This window comes from Erinaceus europaeus, chromosome 9, assembly GCF_950295315.1.
Source record: "Erinaceus europaeus chromosome 9, mEriEur2.1, whole genome shotgun sequence".
NCBI lineage: Eukaryota > Metazoa > Chordata > Mammalia > Eulipotyphla > Erinaceidae > Erinaceus > Erinaceus europaeus.
The window spans coordinates 15,827,135-15,852,509 of record NC_080170.1 but is presented as its reverse complement, the minus strand read 5'-3'; the positions used below and the strand labels follow the sequence as shown (position 1 = coordinate 15,852,509).

At 49.5% G+C, this 25,375-nt stretch overlaps 2 protein-coding genes across 2 annotated transcripts in view; both read right to left on the bottom strand.

Annotated features, from left to right (window-relative positions):
• Positions 1-25,375, bottom strand: part of ARF1 (ADP ribosylation factor 1) — a 442,994-nt gene that overhangs the window by 37,812 nt on the left and 379,807 nt on the right. The window lies entirely within an intron of this gene.
• WNT3A (Wnt family member 3A) overlaps positions 1-25,375 on the bottom strand; it is a 41,993-nt gene that overhangs the window by 1,792 nt on the left and 14,826 nt on the right. Inside the window, exons 2-3 of the mRNA XM_007535071.2 lie at positions 18,759-19,000; positions 6,241-6,506 (exon numbers count right to left, since the gene is read on the bottom strand). Coding sequence (XP_007535133.1) covers positions 6,241-6,506; positions 18,759-19,000 — 508 coding nt within the window. The remainder of the gene's footprint in view (positions 1-6,240; positions 6,507-18,758; positions 19,001-25,375) is intronic.

Below are 25,375 nucleotides of genomic sequence, written 5' to 3'. Positions count from 1 at the left end.
TCCCTGTGTACTGCCTGGTACACCCCCACCCCATCCTCCAGGGAAGAAAGGAGGAAGGGGGAAAAAAAAAAAGGAGGAAGGGAAGGAAGGAAGGGGGAAAGGCAAGCAGGAGGGAAAACATTAATGCTGATGGAGGGTTCCAGAAACCCAGAGGAGCTGCATGTGGGCTGGAGTGGAGGCAGGGGCTTGGCTTGGGTGTGGGGACGGACGGGGCATGGCTAGAGTGTTCAAGCCTACTTGACACTGCAAAAGTGAGAGGGGGGCTGGAGGGTCAGGTGTGCTTTTCTACCTTGGGGCAGTTTTTCTTTACTTCTCTCTCTCTTTAAATTTATTTATAAAATAGAAAATATCAACAAAACTATAGGATAAGAGGGGTAAAATTCCACACGTTTCCCACCACCAGGGTTCCATATCCCATCCCCTCCACTGGAAGCTTCCACTATTCTTTATCCCTCTGGGAGTATTGATCCAGAATCATTATGGGGTGCAGAAGGTGGGAGGTCTGGCTTCTTTAGTTGCTTCCCCGCTGCACTTGGGCATTGACAGGTCGATCCATACTCCCAGCCTGTTTCTATCTTTCCCTAGTGGGGCAGGGCTCTGGAGAGACGGGGTTCCAGAATACACTGATAAGGTCATCTGTCCAAGGATTCTCCTTCTCTTTGGTGGTGGTGGTGTGTGTGTGTGGGGGGGGGGGGGGGCGGGAGACAAAGAGGCCTGCAACTCAAATCAGAACTAGGCTGCACTATCCACTCTGATTGAGGAGTCCTGTCACCCATAAGCCCCACTGGTGTGCAGCTGGTCCAAAAGGAGACGTGCTGTGAAAGCAAGCTACACAGAACTCCCAGACTTCTTTTTCTTTTTAACTTTTTATATTTTATTTTCCCTTTTGTTGCCCTTCTTGTTTTTCATTGTTGTTGTAGTTATTAATATTGTTGTTGATGTTGTTAGATAGAACAGAGAGAAATGGAGAGAGGAGGGGAAGAGAGAGAGGGGAAGAGAAAGACAGACACCTGCTTCACCGCCTGTGAAGCGACTCCCCTGCAGGTGGGAGGCCAGGGGCTCGAACCAGGATCCTTATGCCAGTCCTTGTGCTTTGCACCACCTGCACTTAACCAGCTGTGCTACCACCTGATTCCCAACCCCCAGACTTCTTATAAGAGAAGGCATGCAACCTCCTCCACACAATTTTAATATTGATGTTGTGATTGGAATGATAAGGTATCAGGTCTATTGGGTTCAGTAAAATTTAGTGTTGAGTTGAACTGAGACTATGTTTTTAACTCCACTCTCTCTCTCTCCATATATATATATGTATGTATGTATATATATATATGTATGTATGTATATATATCCTTTTTTTTGCCTCCAGGGTTATTGCTAGGACTTGGTGCCTGCACTACGAATCCACTGCTCCCTGGAGGCCATTTCCCCCCCCCTTTTTTTTTTTTTAATCATTGTTGTGCTTATTATTATTGTTGCTATTGATGTTGTTGTTGCCGGATAGGACAGAGAGAAATGGAGAGGAAGTGTTGGGTAGTATGCCAGCTCCCCCTGGTTTCTGCTTAACCAAGCACCGGTATGCCTGTATAGGGATTGGTTTGATGCCATTCAAAGCAGTCTATTTACATAAATCACTTTTACATTTACATAAAGCACCACACTCCCTCCAGGGCATTAGTGGTTCAGTGATAGAATTCTTGCCTGCTCCGCCCCCTCTCCTTGTCATACCCTGATTTTCACCAGTCACTTTTCTCTCCACCCTCTCTGCGTCACATCCTCTTCCCACCCTACTGGGCTAGTGTATTTATAAGGACAAGATTGTAGTTTTTAGTTTAGCTTAGCTTGGTATAGATTGCGCTGCGTCCTGCATGAATAAAGAGATACTGCATACAGCTCAACCATGAGTCCCTGGTCGTCTGTTACCCGCCCATGAAGCCAGCCCGGCGAAAACAACAAGGGAGGGAAGACAGAGGGGGAGAGAAAGACACCTGCAAACCTGCCTCACCGCTTGTGAAGAGACCCCCCTCCACAGATGGGGAGCTGGGGGCTTGAACAGGAATCCTTGCACCAGTCCTTGTGCTGTGTACCGTGTGCACTTAACCCGCTGTGCTACCGCCTGACCCCCCCACCCATCTTCTTCTTCTTCTTTTTTTCTTTTTCTTTTTCTTTTTTTTTTTTTTTTTTTGCATGACTTCTACACAGAATGACTCTAGTCTATGCAAGGGTCTCAGAATTTCTTTTCTTTCTTTTTTGCCTCCAGGGTTATTGCTGAGGCTTGGCACCTGCACCACAAATCCACTGCTCCTGGAGGCTATTTTTTCCCCTTGTGTTGCCCTTGTTCTTTATTGTTGTTGTTATTATCATTGTTATTGGGCAAGACAGAGAGAAATTGAGAGAGGAAGAGAAGACCAAGAGGGGGAGAGATAGACATCTGCAGACCTGCTTCACCACTTGTGAAGTGACCCCCTGCAGGTGGGGAGCCAGGGGCTTGAACCAGGATCCTTACGTCTGTCCTTGAGATTCACGCCACATGCACTTAACCCGCTGTACTACTGCCCAAACATATATATATATCTTATGTGGACTCCATTGTAGTGCTATAGGGTAGAGCTGGTTTAAGTCTTCAGATCCTTTTTTTTTTTTCCTTTTGCTTTATTGTTTTGTTAAAAACACAAAGAGACAGACAGGAGAACAGAGAGAGACAGAGAAGCTCATGAAGTTTCCCCCACCCCTGCAGGTGGGGCTAACAGGCTTGAACCTGGGTCTCTGCACAGATGATGTGTGTGTTCTACTGGGTATGCCACCACCTGGGCCAAAGCTTCAGGTCCTGCCCCACCCTGTCTACTTTCCCGGCAACTTCTTCAACCCTTCCCCTCACACTGACCCTTTCTCATAGGCTTCTGTACATTCTGTTTCCCCCTAGTCCTGTTCTGTCTGATCTCTTTTTTTCTCTTCCTCATTTGGTGAACAAGCTTTTCAAAGAGAAGCTGCCTCCTCAGCCTCCTGTTTTAGATTTACATCGAACTCAAGTTGCACATTCACATATATTTCAATAATCTGTTAGGAAACTGGAGTTGTGGTGATTGGTGGTGGTGGTGGTTCACTGGATAGCACTCACATGTCACCATACGCAAAGACCTGGGTTCAAGTCCCTGGTTCCCACCTTGTAGGGGGTGGTGAAGCTTCATGAGTGGCAGAACAGAACTGCAGGTGTCTCTTTGTCTCTCTATCTTGCTATCTTTCTCTCATAGAAAACAAAACAAAAAATGTCCACTGGGAGCTGTAGAGCTGTAGTGCTGACACCAAGCCCCAATAATAACCCTGGTGGCATAGAAAAAGCAAAGCAAAGCAAAGCAAAGCAAAGCAAAGCAAAGCAAAGCAAAGCAAAGCAAAGCAAAGCAAAGCAAAGCAACGATTCTTAGCTAACCTGACCATTCAGCTCCTTGCAATGCTTACAGTTCTAATAAAGCATTGTCTATGGACCTCTCATCACCTACAGCTAAAGCACATGCTCCCAACCCCCTCTTACCCTAGAAAACAATAGCCCATTTCCACTTAGACCAGGAATTTGTGCTGACAGCATTGGAGTGGTGTTAAATGCCATGCTTAGCTGATCCTTGGGATATACTGTGATTACTCCCCTACAAAACCTTTGATTGCTACTGTTCTCCATGTCCTTATCATGGATGTGTCTCAAACTTTCCTTTTAAATGTCTAAATTCCCTTTTCTTTTTTCTTTTTCTTCTGCTTCCAGGGCTGGGGCCTGGTGCCTGCACCATGAATCCACTGCTCCTGGAGGCCATTTTTGTCCCTTTTGTTACCCTGGTTGTTTTACTATTGTTGTGGTTATTATTATTGTTGTTATTGATGTCGTTGTTTTTGGATAGGAGAGAGGAGGGGAAGACAAAGAGGGGGAGAGAAAGACAGACACCTGCAGACCTGCTTCACTGCCTGTTAAGTGACTCCCCTGCAGGTGGGGAGCCAGGGGTTTGAACTGGGATCCTTACACTAGTCCTTGTGCTTTGCGCCACGTGTGCTTAACCCACTGCGCTACCGCCAGGCCTCCTAAATTCCCTTTTCAAGATGCTCAAGCACATCAGCTGTTCAAGCCGTTTCACCTTCTTGGAGACAACTTTATTTCTCCCTCTCCTCTCTTTCTCTCTATTGAGACAACTTTGTCATAGAAATTCTTGTGACTTGGACATGTCTGAAAGCTCATTTACTTTCTTATTTCTTCCTTCCCCTCTCTCGTTGTTTTTAACATTTTTACTTTATGGTTTAGTTAAGTATAATATTCTTGTCTGAAAAATTTCTCCCTTCAGAACTCTCAAAAGGGTTGTTTAATTTTCATTATTATTTTAATAATAATGGTTGTTTAATTTTCATTATTATTTTAATTTTCATTATTATTATTGTTTTATTGCAGTTTTTAGACATTCAGGGGCCAGTTTGGTTCATGGTCCTCTGGATGAAACCCAAACCTCCTGGGGAGCTTGGAGGGATTCTGTGCTTTAAACTGTGGATGTCACCCTATTGGCCTTGATGTAGATCTCATCCCTTTGTTATACCAGATACTTCCTGGGCTGTCAGGTTAGAAACAGTTCCGGACAACTTTCTGTCTTAATTCTCTGCAGACTTTCTTCTTACATTTGTCATCATCTCTGTTTAGACAGATTTTCCACATTTTGTATCCTTTCTTATTGTCCCTCTGTTTTGTTTTTCTTCTGTACTTTGAGGGAATATGGCCACTCTCTTCCCACTTTTCTGCTATCATGTTTTTGTTGTTTTGTTTGTTTTTTTGTTTGTTTACTCCAGAGCACTTCTCTACTCTGGCTTTGGTGGTGGCAGAGGATTGAACCTAGGACTTTAGAGCTTTAGGCATGAGAGTCTCTTTGCATAACCATTATGCTATCTACCCCCTCTCCAAGCTTTTTTTTTTTTTTTTTTTTAATTTCTAAGAGTTCTTCCTCCCCCTCTGAATTTTTAAAAAGGTGGTATTTGTTAACAACAAACAGAACTGGAGCATCTGATGTAAGCTGGAAAGCAAATTCAGGAACTCTATGTTTGCAAATCCTGTGTTCTACTGCTGGGCCACCTCCCAGGCTGAGGATCTGTCTTTCTCTCTTTCCTTCTTTCTTTTCTTTTTAAAATTAACAGTGAGTTCTAATTTCATGCATATAAAGTTTTAGCTCTAGGAAGATAATGATAGCCGGTTGAAGCTCTCATCTCTCTATAGAATTTCCTTTCCCAAAGGATGAATGGTGGTACCTTCTGTTGAGTATACACTTTACCATGCATATGACACAGGTTCAACCTCCAGTCCCCACCTGAAGGGGGAAAGATTCACGAGTGGTGAAGCAACACTGTATGTAGCCCTTTCTCTTTTTCTCTCCCTATCTTCTCCTCTCTTCTCAATTTTTCTCTGCCTTATCAACCAGTCAATAAATATCAAAAAAGAATTTCCTTCCCCATGGTTTTTATTTGATTTTAATTATTATTATTATTATTTAATTTTTTTAAAGAGAGCACTGCTCAATTCTGGCTGGCTTATGGTGGTGTATGGGATTGAACCTGGGACTATGGAGCCTCAGGCATGAGAGTTTCTTTGCATAACTATTATGCTATCTACCCCCACCCCCATAGTTTTTTTCTTTTTTCCTTCCCCACCTCCCCAGCACTGCTCTTCTCTGCCTTATGGATGGTGCTGAGGATTGAACCTGGGACTTTAAGTGCAGGCACTTAAAGAGAGTCTTTTTGCCTAACTGTTAAGCTATTTCCTTAGTCTTTCCCATAGTTTCCTTCCTTTATGATTGCTACCTCCCCCATACTACACTGCAGCTGCCTCACTGTCTCACCCATGGCCGGTGCTCCCAGGGGCAGACCTCTACCTCTCCCCCCTTCTTGGTGAGGTCCCAGCTTCACAGGTCGTGTGGGAATGTCCTGGACAGCACTAGGTGGAGCCATGCAGACCCCCAGGTATAGCCCCTCACGGTCCACCCCATCAGGCACCAGTGCCTATACCCTCCTTTCCTGTGAACTCTGAAGAGGGATTGAGGGGGTGTCTCCCTGGTACTATCTCAAGGATTCACGGAGGTGTGATGAGAGACTCCTCTGTGCTCACCCCAGATGCACAGGGACTTTTGATCAACATTCACTGTCCCCCAACACAGGTCCACCCCCAACCCCCCAGAACAGGGGCTGGGGAGGCGGGGCGGGGGGAGGGGCCGGAGAAGCACTCACCTGGCGCCCCGCCTCGTTGTTGTGGCGGTTCATGGCAGAGCGGGCATCAGGCCGGTTCTCCCGAGCATCTGCAAACTCCCGAGATACCATTCCGCCAAAGTCGATGTCCTCGCTGCAGCCGCCCCACTTCCAGCCTTCGCCCGGGGAGCCCTGGTGGCGGCTGCTGCAACCGCAGATGGCGGCTGAGCCCTCGGCGCAAGAGCGGGTCACTGCGAAGGCCACCCCGGCGGAGGCGATGGCGTGTACGAAGGCGGATTCACGGGTGGCTGAGGAGACAGGCGGCATGGGAGAGGTGGGTGGCGCGGGGGGGGGGGGCAGAGGGGTGTCGCCCCACTCCCCTGGCTCCATAATGGGTTGCTGGGTTTGGGGTGATGGGGAGAGAGGAGGAAAGGAGGGGTGCAGGGGAAGAGGCTGTGTATCTAAAAAGAGGCCTGGGGCAAGATGGGGATTCTGAGAAAGCAGTTACCTCCCAGGTGACAACTAGGGCTGCAGTGGGTGGGGAAAATCAGAGTCCTGTATATTACTGGTGGGTGGAAAATGGTGCAAGAGCCAAGCATTCTCCCTAAGAATCATCAGAAGAGGAAGCCAGTGCACAGTGGCTCTGTTCACTTCCTGATCTGGAAGCATCCAAATAAATGTTAACCGAAACATGAATGGACAAAAAGACATGACAGGGTGACCCAGAGGTAATGCAGTGGGAACAGCACCTGCCTTCCAAGAATGAGGTCTTGAGTTTGACTCTGGCACTACACATGCCGGAATGATGTTCTGATTCTCTCCATCTCTCTCTCTCTCTCTCTCTCTCTCTCTCTCTCTTCTTTCATAGATAACCCTAACCCTAAAGATAACCCTAACCCTAAACCCTAATGAATCACTAATTCCTTTTTCTCCAGGGCTATGCCGAGGGCTCAGTTCCTGCACAGCTGCACCTTCCCAGGAGGCCATTTCCATTTTTTTTCGTTCTTTTTTGTAGAGGTGAGAGAGGGAGAGGGAGAGACAGAGACACACAGAGGAGAGAGCTGTAGCACTGCTCTTTTATTTATGAAACTTCCCCCCCCACAGGTGACAGGGTCCTTGCACAGGGTCATATGTGCTCTCTGCTGGACACATCACCATGGTCCACCCCCTCATAACTCTTCTGAAAATTTATGACATACAGAAATTGGGAGCCTTGGGAGGTGGCACAGTATGGAGAGTACCAAAGTTACCCTTGAAATTCCATATGTTAGAGTGCGGCTCTCTCAAGATTGTCATGGTGGATGGTGGCAAATGTTAACTACACTCATTATAGTGACTTCTTCACAACAGAGTCCTAGTTTGAATCCTTACATTATACACCTATACCTAGTGTAATGGATATGCTAATTTGATCATCATAGAATAACTGTGTCATAGTGAAATCAACAATTTCTCAATATGTGATACTAACATGATATCCCAGACCTGGGTGTCTCAACAACCTGACAACCCTTCCCCCAGCAGGGCTCCTGCCTCACTCACCACCCACCTGTACCAAACCCTACCTCTCCCCCTTCCAACTACATTGTCCTCAGCTGGTCGGTAGAGGCAGAGGGATGGCGAGATGGGGTTCCAGCAGGCACAGCACACACTGAGACACTCCCACATACCTGTCACTCCACAGGGCACACTGACCCAATTCATGAAGAGGACACATACAGTGGGAATGCACACTCTCCATGCCAGCTTTCGTTGACCCTGGCTCACCCTGTCTTCCTATCGGTATCCACCCCTTAGCCTCTTCCACCTAGACCTGAAAAGGATCCTTGTTGAGAATGAAAACCCTTGTTCCCAGCCCTGCTCCCCAGTACACACACACACACACATACACACACACACACACACCCTGACATGTGCACACAGGTAGTCACACACATGACCATTGATCACATACATAGACATTTGTAACAGGTCCTCCCAGATGTGCACCCTCATAGACATACTCACACGCTGATGTCCCCTTTGTGCAGCAAGTGCACACAGATTCTCTCCCACATGTGCACACACACACACACACAGCCTCAACCTTGACTATCCCCTCCATGTGGAGCTCCCCTCTAGCTTTGCAATTCCCCTTTCCCAAGGACAGGACAGGGGGACATCTACCCAAGATGCATGGCCCCATTTTCCTTTCTTCCCCTCCCTTCTTAGGATTGATTTATTAACAGAAAATGGAAGAGAAGAAAGAAGAGAGGGGAGAAACCAGAGAAGTTCTCTGGCACAGACCATGCTGGGAGTTGAACTTGGGACCTCATGCTGGAGAATTCAGTGCTTTATCCACTGCACCATCTCCCAGGCTGCATGTTAAGGCAGTTTGCAGGCAAGCTGGAGTGGCCTTTGATTAGCCCCAGGGACCTGAGAATAAACACTAGCAATTGGTAGTCCTTGCTTCCTATCCTGAGTGCAACTTCTCTCATCTCTTAGAGTAGAGGACTCAGGTCCTTGTCCAGTCAGCTTGGTGGGGAGACAGCTGGCTCCTGAAACCCCACTGCACACAATGGCCCCCCATTTCCCGCTACACTCACTTACTCCTCAGCTGCTAAGGCCCCTAGTGATTTGCTCAAAACTCGGGAGCCAGTCCTCAAAGCCTGCCCCCCAGCAAGTCCCTGGGATGGGGGGGGAGTCCCAGTTCTGCCTCTTCCCTCTCAGCCTCTCCTCACCCCCACTCCTTCCCTGGAGATAAGAGGAGAGTGGAGCCAGGAGCTTTGCCCTGCCCTGAACAAGGGCTTAGAGCTCCTAGCTTATCTAGCCCAGGCAAACAGCCCTGGCTGCCAGACACACTTGAAGGGAAGAGGGTGGGGTCCACCCTCCTTTGACCTTAGAAGAGAAAGAGTTCATTCTTGCCCAGCTCTGTCACCAAGTAGTTATGCGCTGCCCAGGCTACAGGGTGGAGAGGCAGAGGGGATGGGCTTCTTGCAGGTGGAGTGTGGGGATCAGGCTTCTCAGAGGACCAGTGCCCCTGGGAATAGGCAGTGCTCAGAAAAAATGTGAGGTGCTCCATTCTGACAAAAAGAGAAAAAAAAAGTCCATTTTAAAACTGAAGACACCGAGATACTGATCAATGAATGACAAAGGGGAAGCCCGGATGAATCTCTTTGCCTGGAGGATCTACAGCAGACCTGCTAACACCAGGAAGAACACCCGTTGCCTTGGGGGCATTTATTTATTTATTTATTTATTTGCCTCCGGGGGGTTATTTCTGGGGCTAGTTGCCTGCACTATGAACCCACTGCTCCTGGGGGCTATTTTTTCCCTTTTGCCCTTGTTGCTTATCATTGTTGTTGGTATTATTGTTGTTATTGCTGTTGTTGCATAGGACAAAGAGAAATTGAGAGAGAAGCGGAAGACAGAAGGGGAGAGAAAGATAGACACCTGCAGACCTGCTTCACTGCCTGTGAAGCGACTCCCCTGCAGGTGGGGAGCCGGGGGCTCAAACCGGAATCCTTATGCCGGTCCTTCTACTTCACACCACGTGAGCTTAACCCACTGTGCTACCGCCCACTCCCTTCCTCTCTTTTTTTAAGTATCTCCTTCTCAGGACCAGGTGGTGGCACACCTGGTTGGGCACACATGTTACAATGCATAAGGACCCAGGTTTGAGCCCCCAGTCCCCCACCTGCAGGGGGAAAGCTTTGCAAGTGGTGAAGGAGGGCTGCAGGTGTCTCTCTGTCTCTCTCCCTCTCTATCACCCCCTTACTTCTTGATTTCTGGTTGTCTTTATCCCATAAGTAAATAAAGATAATTAAAAAAATAAATGTCTCCTCTCTCTTTTAAATGTTTTTATATTTATTTATTTAATGGGACACAGAGGAACTGAGAGTAGAAGGGAGCTAAGGGGAAGGGGAGAGAGACACCTGCAGCACAGCTTCACCACTAGTGAAACTTCTCCCCTGCAGGTGGGAACTGGGGACTTGAACCTGGGTCCTTGTGCATTGTGTGCTTAACTAGGTGTGCCATCCCAGCCCCTCTTTCCTCTATATCTATCTTCCTCCTCCTCCTTTCCTTTCTCTCTCTCTCTCTCTTCCCCCCTCTCTCTGTCCTTTTCCTCCCTTCCTCTATAAAAAAATGGCTACTAGGAACAGTGGGACCATGTAGACACCAAGTCCCAGAGATAACCCTGGAGGCAAATAAGATAAATTAAAACCAAATAAGTAAAAAAGTGAAAATATATCCTGAGACCTGCAGAAGTGATCCTCTAAACAAAGTCATTTTCTACCCTGGGGAAAGGCTGAGGAAGGTTCTTATTAACCTCAGGAGGGGCTCATGGGTAGACTTCAAAACCTTTCTGAAATTGTGAGCAGGAATGACTCAGGTTGAGTTTTTCAGGCAAGAAAACTCAGTGAACAGATTCCCATAGGAGCTTGCAAAAAAGTCAAAAATTTAGGCTTTAGTTTAAGAAGTAAACTGGTGTAGCTTTAGTTTAAGAAAGAGGAACAACAAAAAGGGCAACAAAAGGGGAAATAAATAAATAAATATTAAAAAAAAAAAAAAAAAGGAGGAACAGGGCTTCTCTGAGGTATGGGTGGGGGCAGGGGAGGGGAGGGCTCAGACCTCCCTAATCATGGCAAAGTGCTTAGCTCCAGAAAGCAGCTGTTAGTAATTTCTGCATCTGTCCACAGTTTGGAGATGAGACTGAAAACACCTTAATTGCCAGCAAAATGCTTTCTTCCCTGTGATCCGCCAGAGACAAGAAGGAGGAGGGGGCTCAGACCACTGGGAAGGGACTTAAGGGCCAGCACCGTTTGTCTGCCAAGTTGCCTGGTCTAGAGCCAGAATGAGCTGTTTGAGCGCCTCAAGTTCCGTCTACTTAGGCCCAGGACACTTGTTCCCACACTGTGATCAGAGGTTGGGAAAAGAGAAAGCAGGGTAACATGGACTGACACATTTGTGCTGTTTAGCATCTTCCACACAGGGAAACTATCTTCCCCAAATGTCTTCTCATTAGATCTGAGTTCAGAGAAATGATCAGAGATCTATTGATCCATCCATCCCTCCATCTACCATCAATCCATACACACATGCATACATACATTTGTCGACCCATCATCCACCATCAATCCATCCATCCATCCATCCATCCATCCATCCATCCATCCATCCAATAGTCATGCACCCATGAATGATTTTCATTGTTGCATGAGATATAAAGAAGGAGTATCATAACTTTAGAAAAGAAACTTTTCACACACACACACACACACACACACACACACACACACACACACACGAAAAGACAGAAAAAAAGTCTGTCTCCCCTAAGTCCCACCTGCTGAGAAAAATCTCAAACACGTCTTTCGTGCATCACATGGAAGCTGGTGGGCTGGTATCCATTTTCTTAGTGCCAACAGTGCTCTGAGCATACTGGACAGAATCTCTGTCCTCTGCTGCTGGCCTTCTTTCCTCCAGTGAGGTCACCAGGAGGCCTGATAAACACAGGGATGCTGGGGATCTCTGCCCACACCTGCCCACAAACCCTTTTATCTACCCCAGAGAGAACAGGCCCAGACAGGAAGCAGGAAGCTCTTCTCTGCTGGAGCCGTGCTCAGAGGCTCAGAGAGGCTCAGCCACTGGTTCCAGACTGCACAGCAGCAAGTGTCAAAGCCAGGCAGACAGAGGATCTGGGACAGGCACCTGCTAGGGAGTCCCTTGACTCCAGCAGGCTAATCCTGTGGTTGAACCTTGAGATGCTGAGGAGTCTACCTGCCCTGCTGACCTCACACCTCACAACTGGGGTGGACACCACATACCTTCTCCTGAAAGAGGAAAGCTGCATATTGTGAGGCTGATTCTGGATGAGAAGAAGGAGGTGGTAGAAGGCTCCCCATTTTACTCCTTTCTCTACTCCAGTTCCAACTGCAACTTACTTTTTTTTTTTTTAAATCAGCTCAATGATCAGCTCTGGCTTATGGTAGTGGTGCAAGGGATTGAACCTGGGACTACAAACCCCCAGGCATGAGAGTCTCTTTGCATAACTAGTATGCTATCTACCCCTCTCTACTATAGTTCCTACAAGAGGACTTTGGTTCAAATACCATTGCTGACCAATTTGAGTTACAGCTCCTGGGACTTCTGGCTGTATGGTTCCCTTTTTATTTGTAAAGGGCCCCCAGATGACTCAGATGTGTGCCTGGACTGGGACTCAGTCCCCTCCCACACCCAGCACATTTATGAGAGGGGGACCCCTAGGAGGGGACCCTTCTGGGAGAGGGAGGGACTCATTATGAACACCTGTCCCTAGGGATGTGGAGAGTACTAAAATGGGGAGCTTTCTGAATCCCCCCCCCCCAATGGGCTACCCCTCTCTAGCCTGGCCTGTCTATCTCTGGACCTCTGGGACTCAGGTGTCTGGCTACTGGCCAGGAGGGGACTCAGCAAGGGTGAGAGTGTTCCCAAGACACTGAACTTGGGGTGCCCACACACTGGCAAAGGGAGCTCAACCAGGGGTGCAGCCTCTCCTGCCTATGAGGAGCCCTCCACCCCCACCCCCAACCACAGCAGCCCCACTGAGAGACACAGAGAAGCAAGGGCAAAAACAACAACAACAAAACAAACAAAAACCCTTAATAGCTAAAACCTGGAAGCAACCTAGGTGTCCAACAACAGATGAGCTGCTGAGAAAGTTGTGGTCTATATACACAATGGAATACTACTCAGCTATTAAGAACAATGAATTCACCTTCTTCAACTCATCTTGGATGGAACTTGAAGGAATTGTGGTAAGTGAGATCAGCCAGAAAAAGAAGGATGAATATCAAATGGTCTCATTCATGGACAGAAGTTGAGAGGTAAGAACAGAAAGGGGAAAGACAAAGCAGCACTTGGACTGGAGTTGGTATATCGCACCAGAGTAAGGACTCTGGGGGAGGAGGGGAGTTTGCAGGTCCTGCTGCAGGAGGTGGGGAGGGGACCTAAGCTGGGGGTCAGAGTGCTTTGCAGAAAACTGAGAAATTTTACACATGTACCAACAACTGTATTTACTGTAAACCATTAGTCCCTCCCCTCCCCAAGAAGACAAAACAAACAAACCAGGCAAGCAAGAGTGCACTGGCACAGAGATCAACACATGCCCGGCATCTGGCCCCTGGCTTGTTAAGGCCTCTGGAGGCCTTTCCAGAAAATTCCCCGGCTTGGTACCTCTTCCCCCCCCCCCCCCAGCCCCCTGCTCGAGCACTGATGCCCTGACACCGCAGGGTGACCAGCCAGACAGATGGAGCGGCGGCCAGTGGAGTGGCTGGCGCCTGGCGCCCCTCCCACGCAGCCACCTTGCTGGCCAGCCAGGCGCGCGGGGAGGGCGCGGGGAGGGCGCGGGGGCTGGCATGTGGTAATCCAGGGGCCGCAGCCCGCGCACAAAGGCCCGCAGCCACCTGAGAGCGGAATGCAGCCCGCGCCCCACGGCGGCCGCGGCCCCTGACACCGCCCGGCCTGCGGCGCGGCCGGCGTCCTGATTACCTGCTGCGGCTAATGAATCTGTCTTTGTGCGCCACTGTCACGCCGCGTTAGGCCCACAATGGGCCGCGATATTTTATATGAATTTCCCCCTCGTCGGCGATTAGGCCATAGCAAGCCAGTCATAGCAACCGGGAGGTATGCGCGGCCGAGGGGCCGGCAGCGCGAGGGGACCGAGCTATTCACCGCTGGCGCAACCCTCCCAGGGCGTGTGAATCGCCCGCAGCATTTGCACTTTTCTCTTGTGCTTAATCTTGTCGTCCTCGCCGGGATATTGTGTTCCGAGCCGCGCGCGGCGGGGCGTCGCCCGGGTCTCTCCTGGCCCCGCAGCCCCCTCCCACCGCGGGGAGTTAATGATATACAGGGGAGGCCGCCGGAGCCGGTGGGGGGAGCCCCCCACTTGCCACCACCGTGAACCGAAACACTTTCCAATGGGGGGGGGGGTCAGGGGTCGCAACCTGGATCTGGGACCCGGCGGTTCCTTCCCTCTTCAAGGGCTCCCTTCTTCCTTTCCGCCCCCGCCCCCCCCCACCACCCGCGGCTTGTGCCATCCTGGCCTGCCTGCCCCAGCCCCGTGCCTGCAGTCCGGACACCCAGGGAGCAGGCAGACCACCCCCTGGAGCCGGGCTGCTGGAAGGGGCTCTGCTGGCCTTCGCCTTCTCCCCCTAGCATGGAAACCCCCCCCCCCAAGAAAAAAAGAGAGAAGACTGGCAGGCGTGGTGCACACCTCTTCAGGGATTAACCCAGAACATGTGGAGTTCTTGAGATTATGTAGCAGCCACAGGCCCTGCCTGGGGTCCCCCAGGGGCTGGGGGTGGATCAGGACCTGGCCCTGACTGAGGTCCAGTGCAGACTCCACTTCTGCAGGCCCCAGCCCTGGGCACAGAGGGACAATCCCTGTGTCCTCCAGTCCTTCGAGTGCAGGACTAGAAGCTGGTGGGCACCTCCTCAAATATCTTGACTACTATGGAGGTGTCACAGCCCAGGGCAGTGTCTATGCCAGGGACCAGGCCCTGCCCATTCACTGTGCCATAGGGGGGGTTGCAGCACCCAGGGAGGGGTTCTAAGACCTACCTCACTCCCCCCCAAACCTAGCCCTTACTACACCTTTCACTTCTCTCAGTGGGAATGCTCTCCCAGCTTTGGAGCCCAGTTCCCCAAAAGTTCAAGTACTGCCTGGATTCTCTGAGCCAGTGCCATCTACCATACTGCCCCAGTGACAGGGTTACCTGGCATTCAAGGCTCATGGGCCACTGGACATCCTGGCTGCTTGAAGTAGGACTGAGATACAGTGTCTGTGTATCTTCAACCTTGTCAGAGGTCAAGAGGGGGCACTGGCCAGCTCCGTGGGGCTGAACAGGCCCTCCAGGTTTCCAGGCCTTGTCCAGTGGGACAGATAAGCTATATGGGGCTGCCTGCCACCATGCACTCAAAATTCCTCAAATGCTTTCTCCTAGCTTCAGTAGCAAAAGAGAGGGCATGTCTTCTTCCAGACTGCTTCTGTCCCCAAACCCTACAACCTGGGGGAAGGGGAGGGGAAGGAGGGTCCACCTGGCTGACCCAACCCTCAGCTGGAAGATTCGAGGAGTTGGAAGTGCATGTGAGAACATGTGCTTGCCCCCACACTTATGCACACACACGCTTGCACACACATACACACAGGGCCTGGCCTTCTTGCCTCTGCCGGCAGGCTGGGCAACATTAAGCTCTGTTCAACGAGGCCGCCTCAGCAGGGGTGGCCGGGCGCCCTGTGGACCCCACCACAAAGCCTGGGTGACCTCTGACACGATTAGGGTCACCCTGACCCTAATCCAATCAGATTGATTACTGTGAGCGAGCCCCGGCGGGCAGGCAGGGGCCTCCACAATGGCCTCGGAGCCTGGCCTCTCTCTGGGGCACCTGGCAGGCTCCTTCCTCCTGGGCCTTTCAATTCTTGGCCACAATGAATCCGGCCATTTCTCAGCCCCGTGTTGGTCAGGGGGCGAGGGGGTGGGTGGGTGGGAGGAGGCAGAATGGGGCTCTTCCCTTTCCCATTTAAACCAAGTGGTGGTGGTGGTGGGGGGGGTTGAAACTGTTTTCAAGTCTCAGGAAAAGGAGGAGGATGAGATTGTTGAACAAGGGGTGGGGGGGCAGAGGGAGCTAGACATGGGGGAGGGTCCCAGAGATTCACTGGAGCCTAAACTCACTCTCCTCCCACAATCTTTGAGGAAATCAGGGGGTGCAGAGGAGCAGCTGGGATTCCAGGGGCTCCAATCCAAAAGCCAATGACTTGTCAACTCCTTAGGCCCAGCCCTCAGAAAAATCCCCTCAGGAATTCTCACTGATCTTCAGTCACCTCCACTGTACCTCAGTTTCCTCCTTTGTAAAACAGAGCAGTCATGATGTCAACTCATCAAATCAGTGCTAGGATTCGATTTGTGTTGTGTATTAAACCCAAAATGTGTACAGTGCCCAGACAGCTCTTTTGAAACAGTATATGTTTCAAAAAACAAAACTAGAGAAAAACATTTCCAGATCCAGCTAGGTGCCACCTTCTCTGAGAAGCCCATCTAGGCACCAATCCCCCTGCCATCCCCCCAAAGGAACAGACAATAAACCTTATTAGCCCCAACACACACAACAGAAAATTAAGACTAAGCATCAAGTCTTGGTACACACCAGCAATGGATAATACAAAAACAAGGTGAAGCAAACAAAAGCACCCATAATGAATAAACTACTTGGGAATAAATCTACCAAAATGGAACAAGACTTGTAAGCTGATTAACTACACAATACCATTGAAAATAGTTTTTAAAAAATCTCCATAGGTGGAAAGAAATCCTGTATTCACGGACAAGAAGACTTAATACTGTCATGTCGGTAATACTCTCGCAATTGGTCTGCCAGTGCAGTCACTAAAAGTCCTAGCGTTTTTTATTCAGGAATACTGAGGAGGGTGTGGTTTGGCAAGGATACTGCTCAATATTGGTAGAAAATATTTGCAATCTGTACACCTCTGAATGCCTGGAATATACATAGAAAAGCTTCATAGCATGGGGCTGGGTGGTGACACACCCGGTTGAGTGCATATGTTACAATGTGCAAGGACCTGGGTTCAAGCCCCACCCCCACCCCAGTTCCCACATCCAGAGGGGAAACTTTCATAAGCAGTGAAACTGATACAGTTTTTTTCTCTCTTCTTCTCTATCTCCACTTTCCTTCTCAATATATCTGTCTCTATCTAATAAATAAAATATAAAAATAAATAAGATTTTTTTTTTAAAAAAGAAAACTTTTATAGTTCATCCACAAAAAGACAAACAGTCCAACTAAAGACCGGACAGAGGACTTGAATAGACATTTCTCCAGAGAAGACATACTGATATCCAGTATGCCCACAAATAGATACTTGACAGCACTAGGCACAAAGAAATGCACATCAAAACCAGCTGTGGGACTGTGTCACATCCACTGAGGCGGCAAGGAAAAAAAAAAAAAAGACAGCGAGTAGCAAGTATCAGTGAGGGGGTCATGTCTTTCATTTCTTGTTGGAGCTTCACCATTCCAACATGTCTGTTTTCAGTTAGAAAGACAGAAACAATGGGGCCAGGTGGTGGTGCGCCTGGTTGAGCACTGCACCTGATACAATGTGCAAGGACCTAGGTTCAAGCCCCTGGTCCCCACCTGCAGGGGGAAAGCTTTGCCAGGTGAAGCAGGGCTGCAGGTGTCTCTCAGTCTCTCTTGCTCTCTATCTCCCGCTTCCTTCTAAATTTTTTTCTGTCTCTATCCAATAGATAAATAAAGATAATTTAAAAGGAAGGAAGGAAGGAAGGAAGGAAGGAAGGAAGGAAGGGAGGGAGGGAGGAAGGAAGGAACACAGACAGAGGGAGACAAAGAAAGACATCACAGCACTGAAGCTTCTCCCAAGTGTGGTGGGAACTGGGCTGGAACCTGGGTTGTATGCATGACAAAGCAGGCAAACTGTCCAGGTGAGCTTTTTTGCTATCTTTTTAAGTTTGTTTGTTTTGATCAGAGCCCTGTCCAGTTCTGGTTAATAATGGTACCAGGAACTGAACCTTGGACCTCCAGTGCTTCAGGCAAGATGGAATGTTGTGCCATAGACAGTGCCACCTGTCCAAGCCACCGGCCCTACCCCCACCCCACCTTGTTTAGTTGGTAGGAATGCAAAATGATGCAACCATTAGGGAAAACAATTTGGTGGTTCCTCAAGAAACAAAAGATTGAATAACCCAGGATTTAGCAAGTCCACTAACAGGAATAGATACCATCCCTTGTCCCCTAGACCATAGATCTGACAACATGCATCTAAACAAAAGTTTTTATAAATATATTCATGTGGTATCCACACTTGCCAAAGGGTAGAAAGAGACAGGCATCTCTCAAAGGATATGTGAATGGAATACGATTTAGCCATAAAAAGGAAATGGAGTCTTGAAACTTGCTTATCCTGTAGGTGAATCTTGAAAACATGAAGCTCAGTGAAAGGAGCCGCCCTTCCCATGCCCTGACTCCCTCTTCACCCGCTCTTGGCCATCAATCATATTGTGAGGGAGCTCAGGTCACTCATTGATATTTGCATGACAGCAACAGCAGTCCACAGACTGCTGACCCCGAAGACACTGGAGCATACAATACATGATCACTATGGTTTGAACTGTGATACCTTTGTGAGATTTGCTCTGAGTAACAGTTAACCAACACCCAGTCCTCCTGCTTTTCCTGTCCTTTCCTGAACCAGCTTCTGACTCCAGGACCCTGGACAGCTTCTGTGAGTTACTGTACCGCCCCTCATCCCCACTTTGTATTTCTTTTTCTCTCAGCCCCACCTAAAAGCTTGACTGCAGACTCTATCCTGGTTAATCGCTGACACCAGGCACTGTCTTCCTGATCCTATGTCTTTCTTGAGCTATGGGTAGGGATCCACTTGAACTGCCCTGATGTTTGGAGCAGGTGCAGCCCATCCACCTGCAGAGGTCCTGACCCTGCATCTGAGCATAGGTGAAACAAAATGCTTGTGTCCACCCCTTGGGCAGGGGCAGCTGGGACACTACCTTTGTCTAGCACGGGGCCAAAGATGGCCAGGCTGTCATTGATGGTGGTGCAGTTCCAGCGGCGGCCACGGAACTGGTGCTGGCACTCCTGGATGCTGACCTTGATGCCTTCGGCCACACTGGGCATGATCTCCACGTAGTTCCGGCAGAAGCGCAGCTGCTTGGGCACTAGGCCAGGGATGCTGGCACAGAGGATGGGCTGTGTGCCCAGGGATGAGTACTGGGGTCCGATGGCCAGGGACCTGGCAGGGAGGAGGAGGAAGCCTGGTTAGTGGGGGAGCTATACTGGCCAGTCCCCTCCCCCCCCATCACCACCACCACCACCACCACCACCAAACAAAGGCAGGAGCTGGGCCTCTAGTCAGGCTTTCCAGAAAGACCCACAATCCTTTCTTTCCTTTATCTTACCAGGAAGGTCAACACTGAAGCTTTATGCCTGCATTATTCTACCACTCTAGATGTACAATACTTATTTATTTATTACTTTTCATTGCCACAAGGGTTATCACTAGGGCTTGGCACCTGCACTGTAAATCCACTGCTCCTGGTGACCATTATTCCCTCCCCCCCTTTTTTTTTCTTCTTCTTTCTATTTTATTTGATAGGACAGAGAACAATTAAAAGGGAACAGGAGTAGAAAGGGAGAAAGACAGACACTTGAAGAGCTGCTTCACTGCTCATGAAGTGTCCTCCCAGCAGGTTGGGAAGAGGTGGGGCTAGAACCTGGGTCCTTTTTGCACCACCCTTTTTAGAAAGATTTGAGAGACAGAATGAGAGTTAGAGAGGGAGAGGACAGAGAGAGAAGGAAAGATGCCATGGTACTGTTCAACCACCCATGAAGCTTCCCTGATGCAGATGCCTCCATGTACTGGCTGGGGGCTTAATCCTAGGTCACTGAGCATGGTGAGGTGTGCATCCTACCTGGTGAGCGATCTTCCATCCCCACCCCCAGACCCTTCCTTCCTTCCTTCCTTCCTTCCTTCCTTCCTTCCTTCCTTCCTTCCTGCTTTACCACCAAGGTTATTGCTGGGGCTTGGTGCCTGCAGAACTTCACCATTCTTGGTGACCACTTTTCCTTTTCCCCCACCTTTTATTTTGCCTCCAGGGGGGTTATTGCTGGAGCACAGTGTCTGCACCGTGAATCCACTGCTCCTGGAGGCTATTTTTTCTTCCCTTTGTTTGCCCTTTTTTTTTTTAATTGTTGTTGTGATTATTATTGTTGTTGTTATTGCTGTCATTGTTGGATAGGACAGAGTGAAATGGAGAGAGGAGGGGAAGACAGAGAGGGGGAGAGAAAGATAGACAACTGCAGACCTGCTTCACTGCTCGTGAAGTAACCCCTCTGCAGGTGGGGAGCCAGGGGATCAAACTGGGATCCTTATGCTGTTCCTTGCACTTCGTGCCATGTGTGCTTAACCTGCTGTGCTACAGCCCGACCCCCTCCCTTTTCTTTTTGACAGATGGTGAGAGACAGAAAGTGAAAGACTGCCCCACTGCCCCACTATCTGTGGAGCATCCCTCCTGCATATGGGGACTGGGAGCTTGAACCCAATTCCTTGTGCATGGTGACACATGTGTTCTGCCAGGTGAACCACTGTCTGTTACCCCCCCCACACACACACACACCCATCAAGCCTTTTTCCCCACCCCCTGACTTTTCCTTTTGGGCACCAGTGCATTCCTGTATGGGACACACCCTCCTCATGATGGCAGATCTGAGACCAAATACAGGATGTAAGCACAAGGCAACCTGCTGGGGCAGAGTATGCAACCCTTGAGGTTCTGGGAAAGTGGCTCATCCAACACATATCTGACCTGTGTCTCCAGACAGAAAGCCAATAACTGAAATATACAAACTCAGCAAAAAACAAAAACAAAACAAAACAAAAAACCCATTCAAAACTGGGGAGAAAATATGAACAGAAAATATGAAAATATTGACTGAAGAAGAGATCCAAAATGCCAACAGACATATGAAAACATGCTCTAAGTCACTGATTGTCAGAGAAATGCAAATAAAGACAACAATGAGATATCACTTTACCCCAGTGAGAATGTCGTACATCAGAAACGATAGCGACAACAAATGTTGGAGAGGTTGTGGGGGCAAAAGAACCCTCTTGCCTGGCTGGTAGGAATGTAAATTGGTCCAACTCCTATGGAGAGCAGTTTGGAGAACTCTCAGAAGGCTAGAAATGGACCTTCCTTATGATCCAATAATTCCTCTCCTGGGGATATATCCTAAGGAACCAGATGTGCCTATCCAAAAATATCTGTGTATACCTATGTTCACAGCAACATGATTTATAATAGCCAAAACCTGGATAATATAATATAATATGTATATTACTCAGCTATTAAAAATGGTGAATTCACCTTCTTCACCTCATCTTGGATGGAACTTAAAGGAACCATGTTAAGTGAGATCAGCCAGAATGAAAAGGATAAATATGGGATGATCTCGCTCAAAGACAGAAGTTGAGAAATAAGAACAGAAAGGGAAGCACAAAGCAGCACTTAGACTGGGTTTGGTGCATTGCAGCAAAGTAAAGGACTCTGGTAGAGGGTGGGTTGCTTTCAGGTCCTCTTGCATGATGGGGGAAGAGGACCTAAGAGGGAGTGAGAGTGTTTTGCAGAAAACTGAGAAATTTCACACATGCATGAACAACTAAATTTACTGTTGGCTGCAAACCATTAATCTTCCCAATTAAAAAAAAAAAAAGGTCACAGGCTGTGGTCATGAGCACAAAGGTCTAGGTGCAACCCAGTGTGTACAAGCAGGCGGCACCCATGGATGAGTGGCAGAGGAGGAGCAGCTGCCCCACCACTGCTTCCAGGCAGAGTGAGACCCACAGGACACATCTGTGTGGGGACAGACACAGGTGTCATTCTCATGGAGGACACCCATGTAGGCGGTGGAACAGAGGATGTTCTTGGAGTTGGTGGATACAACAGTGCCATCTAGAGTGGGTGAGGTGGACTCCACACATCTAGGTGTGACCGCAGACAAGACCTCTGTGTCCCTTGACTGTGGCAACAGCTGTTTCACAGCAGGAGTGGCCAGGTCCTCTGGAGAGTAAGACACGGAGCTTCTTCAAGCCAGAGGGCCACGCATAGACCTGCCATGGCCCGGGGAGATGAGGGAAAGAGGACTTATCAGCTCTGCCCTCTGGAGACACAAATTAGAACCTGTCTTCACTCCCAGGGCTTCAAAGGCCGCCTTGCCTTGAAGCACTGAGCCCACACCCGTCAGTACTGAACAAGCACTTACCTTTCTTCATCTCGGCACAGTACTGCCGGAGTTCAGCCCTACTCCGAGAACTCTGCCACCTACAGCCAAGACCAGCCTGGCCTGCCCGGGGACCCACTGTCTCTCTCTGTACCCTGCTCTCAGCACAATGCCCTCCCTCCCCTGAAGCCCCTCAGGGGGTGCCTGGGAAGCTTTTGCAGTTTAGATGGGAGCCATGGGGGAGGGGGAAGCTCCCCTGTTCCATCCTGCAGCTGGACTCCCTTTCTGTCCACACCTGCCCAGCTGAGCCCTTGCATGCAGCGTATCTGCCACCCTTCCTGAGTGAGCCTTTGCCTGTCCCCTGCCGCCCTCCATCCTCTCAGTCAAGTGCATCTCAAGACTTCAAACCTTCTTTCTCCAAAGAGTGTTCTCACCACTTTGTAGCCAGATAACCCAGTGGAGCCAAGCATCTTTCAGGTGTTCCCCCACCCCCATGTCTAATTCTGGGGGATCCTAATGTCTCTGGACCACACTCCCAGTGTCCCAGACACTTCATATGTCCATGCCCAGGTATCTGATCCTCTACCAAGGGGGGGGGCACTCGCTGTCCTTTGCCCCCACAAGTCTCAAATTTTCCCCCAAAGGCTCTTTTTCATTTACACCACTGCAGGGGCTTCCCTGTGAGGGAGAATCCTAACACCTGCACCTCCTTTGCCACTGCTTAAACCCTGTGCTCTGCTTGCCCACTAGCTAGAACGGACAGGTAGAAACGGCAGAATGTGTGGGCCAAGGTTAGCAGCCAATGTCCTCCAGTACGCTCACTGGGCAGAGAAACACTTCTAGGCCAGGAAAGTAGTGTCTTGGGCATGGGGAGGAGCAGAGATAACCGGCAGGGGCACCTCTTGTCCCCTAGGCTGGTCTCCTCCTCAACCGATGCCACCCTATGAAGCCCCCCCTGCCAGTGCATCTCCTCCCCGTCATCTCTAAAGAGTCAAGTTCACTTTACGAAATTCAGATGGCTCTTAGAGCTGGGGCCCAGCCTGCTGACACCTGTTCAGGGGCCCTCCTGCCTGTAAAACATAGAACAACCCCTCCCACTGTCCCTTAGCCCTATTTTCCTTAAAGGGGATCTCAGTGGCCCAGGAGATGGTACAGTGGATTCTCCAACACAAGGTCCTGAGTTCAGTCCCCAGCATTGTATGTGTTGGAATGATGTTCTAGTTCTCTACACTCCCTATCCTAGCCAATTAATAAATAAAGAAAAAAGCACCCTCTTCTGTCCAACTCCCCCTAACTTGCTGTCTACACCCCCACCCTTTGAGATGCCCCATTTCACCCACCCCAGTGACCATCCCAGTAAACACACACCCTCCCCCCAGCTGGTGACTGCTGCTTCCACACTCTCAAGGACACTGGTCCACGCTGTCCTCAACTGTGTGAGTGGCTCTAGACTAGGTAAGCTCCCACCTAATCTCGTTTCCTCCTCTGTATCTTACTCAGTGATACCACACGTCCCCACCTCTAACCTCCACTAGGAGAAGCAGGTTTATGGGCTCTGCACCCTCTACAAGGCTGCACATGCCCTGCCCACTTGGTACCAGCAGGATGTTACCTGGAATGGTCAGTATGGGAGGTGGGGGTGAGCCTCAAGAATGGCTTGGAAGATGGGGTTGCCAGGCCATCTGAGCCAGGGGCCAGGTGAGTGGTTTTCAGCCTGGGTACCTCCAAATGCCCAGGAGATGCCTGGACTCAAACCAGGCTACTTCACCCCACTCCTTCCTTATACTTGTGGATGACAGGAACAGAGAATCAGAGAGGGGAGGACACTGTAGCACCAACTCGTCCTCCAGTGCACTGGAACACAGGGCATGTGTGTGACAAAGCAGGTACACTGTCCAGGTGAGCTATCTTGAGGGACCACGACTTGGGAAACCAATGTAGGACCCCATTCATGAAGTGTCAAGGCCAAGAGGACCAAGGTCATCTGAGGGACACAAGCTGGGCAGGCAGTGGACAAGGCCAACAGCCTTGTGAGTGCGAGTCATCCAAGTTCTGCTGCTTCAAATGTTTAAACATTTCCTTGATAGAACCATGGGCAAAAAGTTTGACTATCAGGGCTCGGGCAGTGGCACAGCAGGTTAAGCACACATGGTGCCAAGCACAAAGCTTGGCGTAAGGATCCGAGTTCGAGGCCCCAGCTCCCCACCTACAGGGAGGTTGCTTCACAAGCGGTGAAGCAGGTCTGCAGTTGTCTATCTTTCTCTCCCCCTTTCTGTCTCCCTTTCTCTCTCAATTTCTCTCTGTCCTAACCAACAACATCACCAATGAAAACAATAACAATAACGGCAATAACAAGGGCAACAAGACGGGAAAAATAAATGCCCTCTAGGAGCAGAAGATTCGTAGTGCAGGCACCAAGCCCCAGCAACAACCCTGGAGGCAAAAAAAAAAAAAAAAGAAAGAAAGAAAGAAAAGAAAAGAAAATTTTGACTATCAAGCTCTGGTTTTAGGGTGTTTCTGGGGAGCTGGCTCCTGAAGCTTGAAGGTCACCTCTTTCTCCTGTGCTGCCCGCTGTCTGGATGCAGCAGGAGAGAGACCATAGTGGCCACCCACTAGAAGGCAAATGCACCCAGAGGTGGTTGCTCTTTGCTGGTTCAATGTGCTTATTTCCTTGACAGAACAAGCAGGGAAGAAAGGGGTCACTTAGCTTAGCTTAGCAGAATGAAGAGGTGCGGGTGTCTCTGTGTCAGTCCCAAAGTGATGAACCTTCTACTAGGATTCAATTCTCAACCCCCCCCCCCCCATGCCCATTTCACTCAGAAGGCTTGAGGTAGCGAGAGTGGGGCTCCTAAGTCACAGCTTCTCCCTAGCTTTGCTCCAGGGGTGCTGAGTCAGCTTCCCCTCCCATCTCTCCTCCTAGGCAGGTCCCAGCTCGTCACCTCTGGGGTAGCCAGGCTTGGGTACAGAAGGCCAACTGCCAGCTCAGCCATCACTCCAGCTGTTTCAACCTCCACTAACCCCAGCTAAGTTCCCCTCCACCCCCAGTCCCCACAGTCTCTCAGTCCCTTGAATTGCTTCAGAAAGTCTTCTCTGCAGGAGATCTGGGTGGTTGAGAGGTCTGGCTATGCACATACTGCCCAAGAAGGGTCGATGAACTAGGGGCTGGTATGGGAGAGACCACAGGGGCTCATTGGACCTCCAAGCTTTGTCCTTGAAGGATGAACTGGGTCATAAATAACATGGGGGTGCTGGGAAGATCACAAAATGGCTATGAAAAACAAACAAAAAAAATTTTCTCATGCCTGAGGCATCAAAGGTCACCGGTTCAATCCCTAGCACCATCATAAGCTAGAGCTAAGCAGTGCTCTGGGAAAATAACAGTAATAAT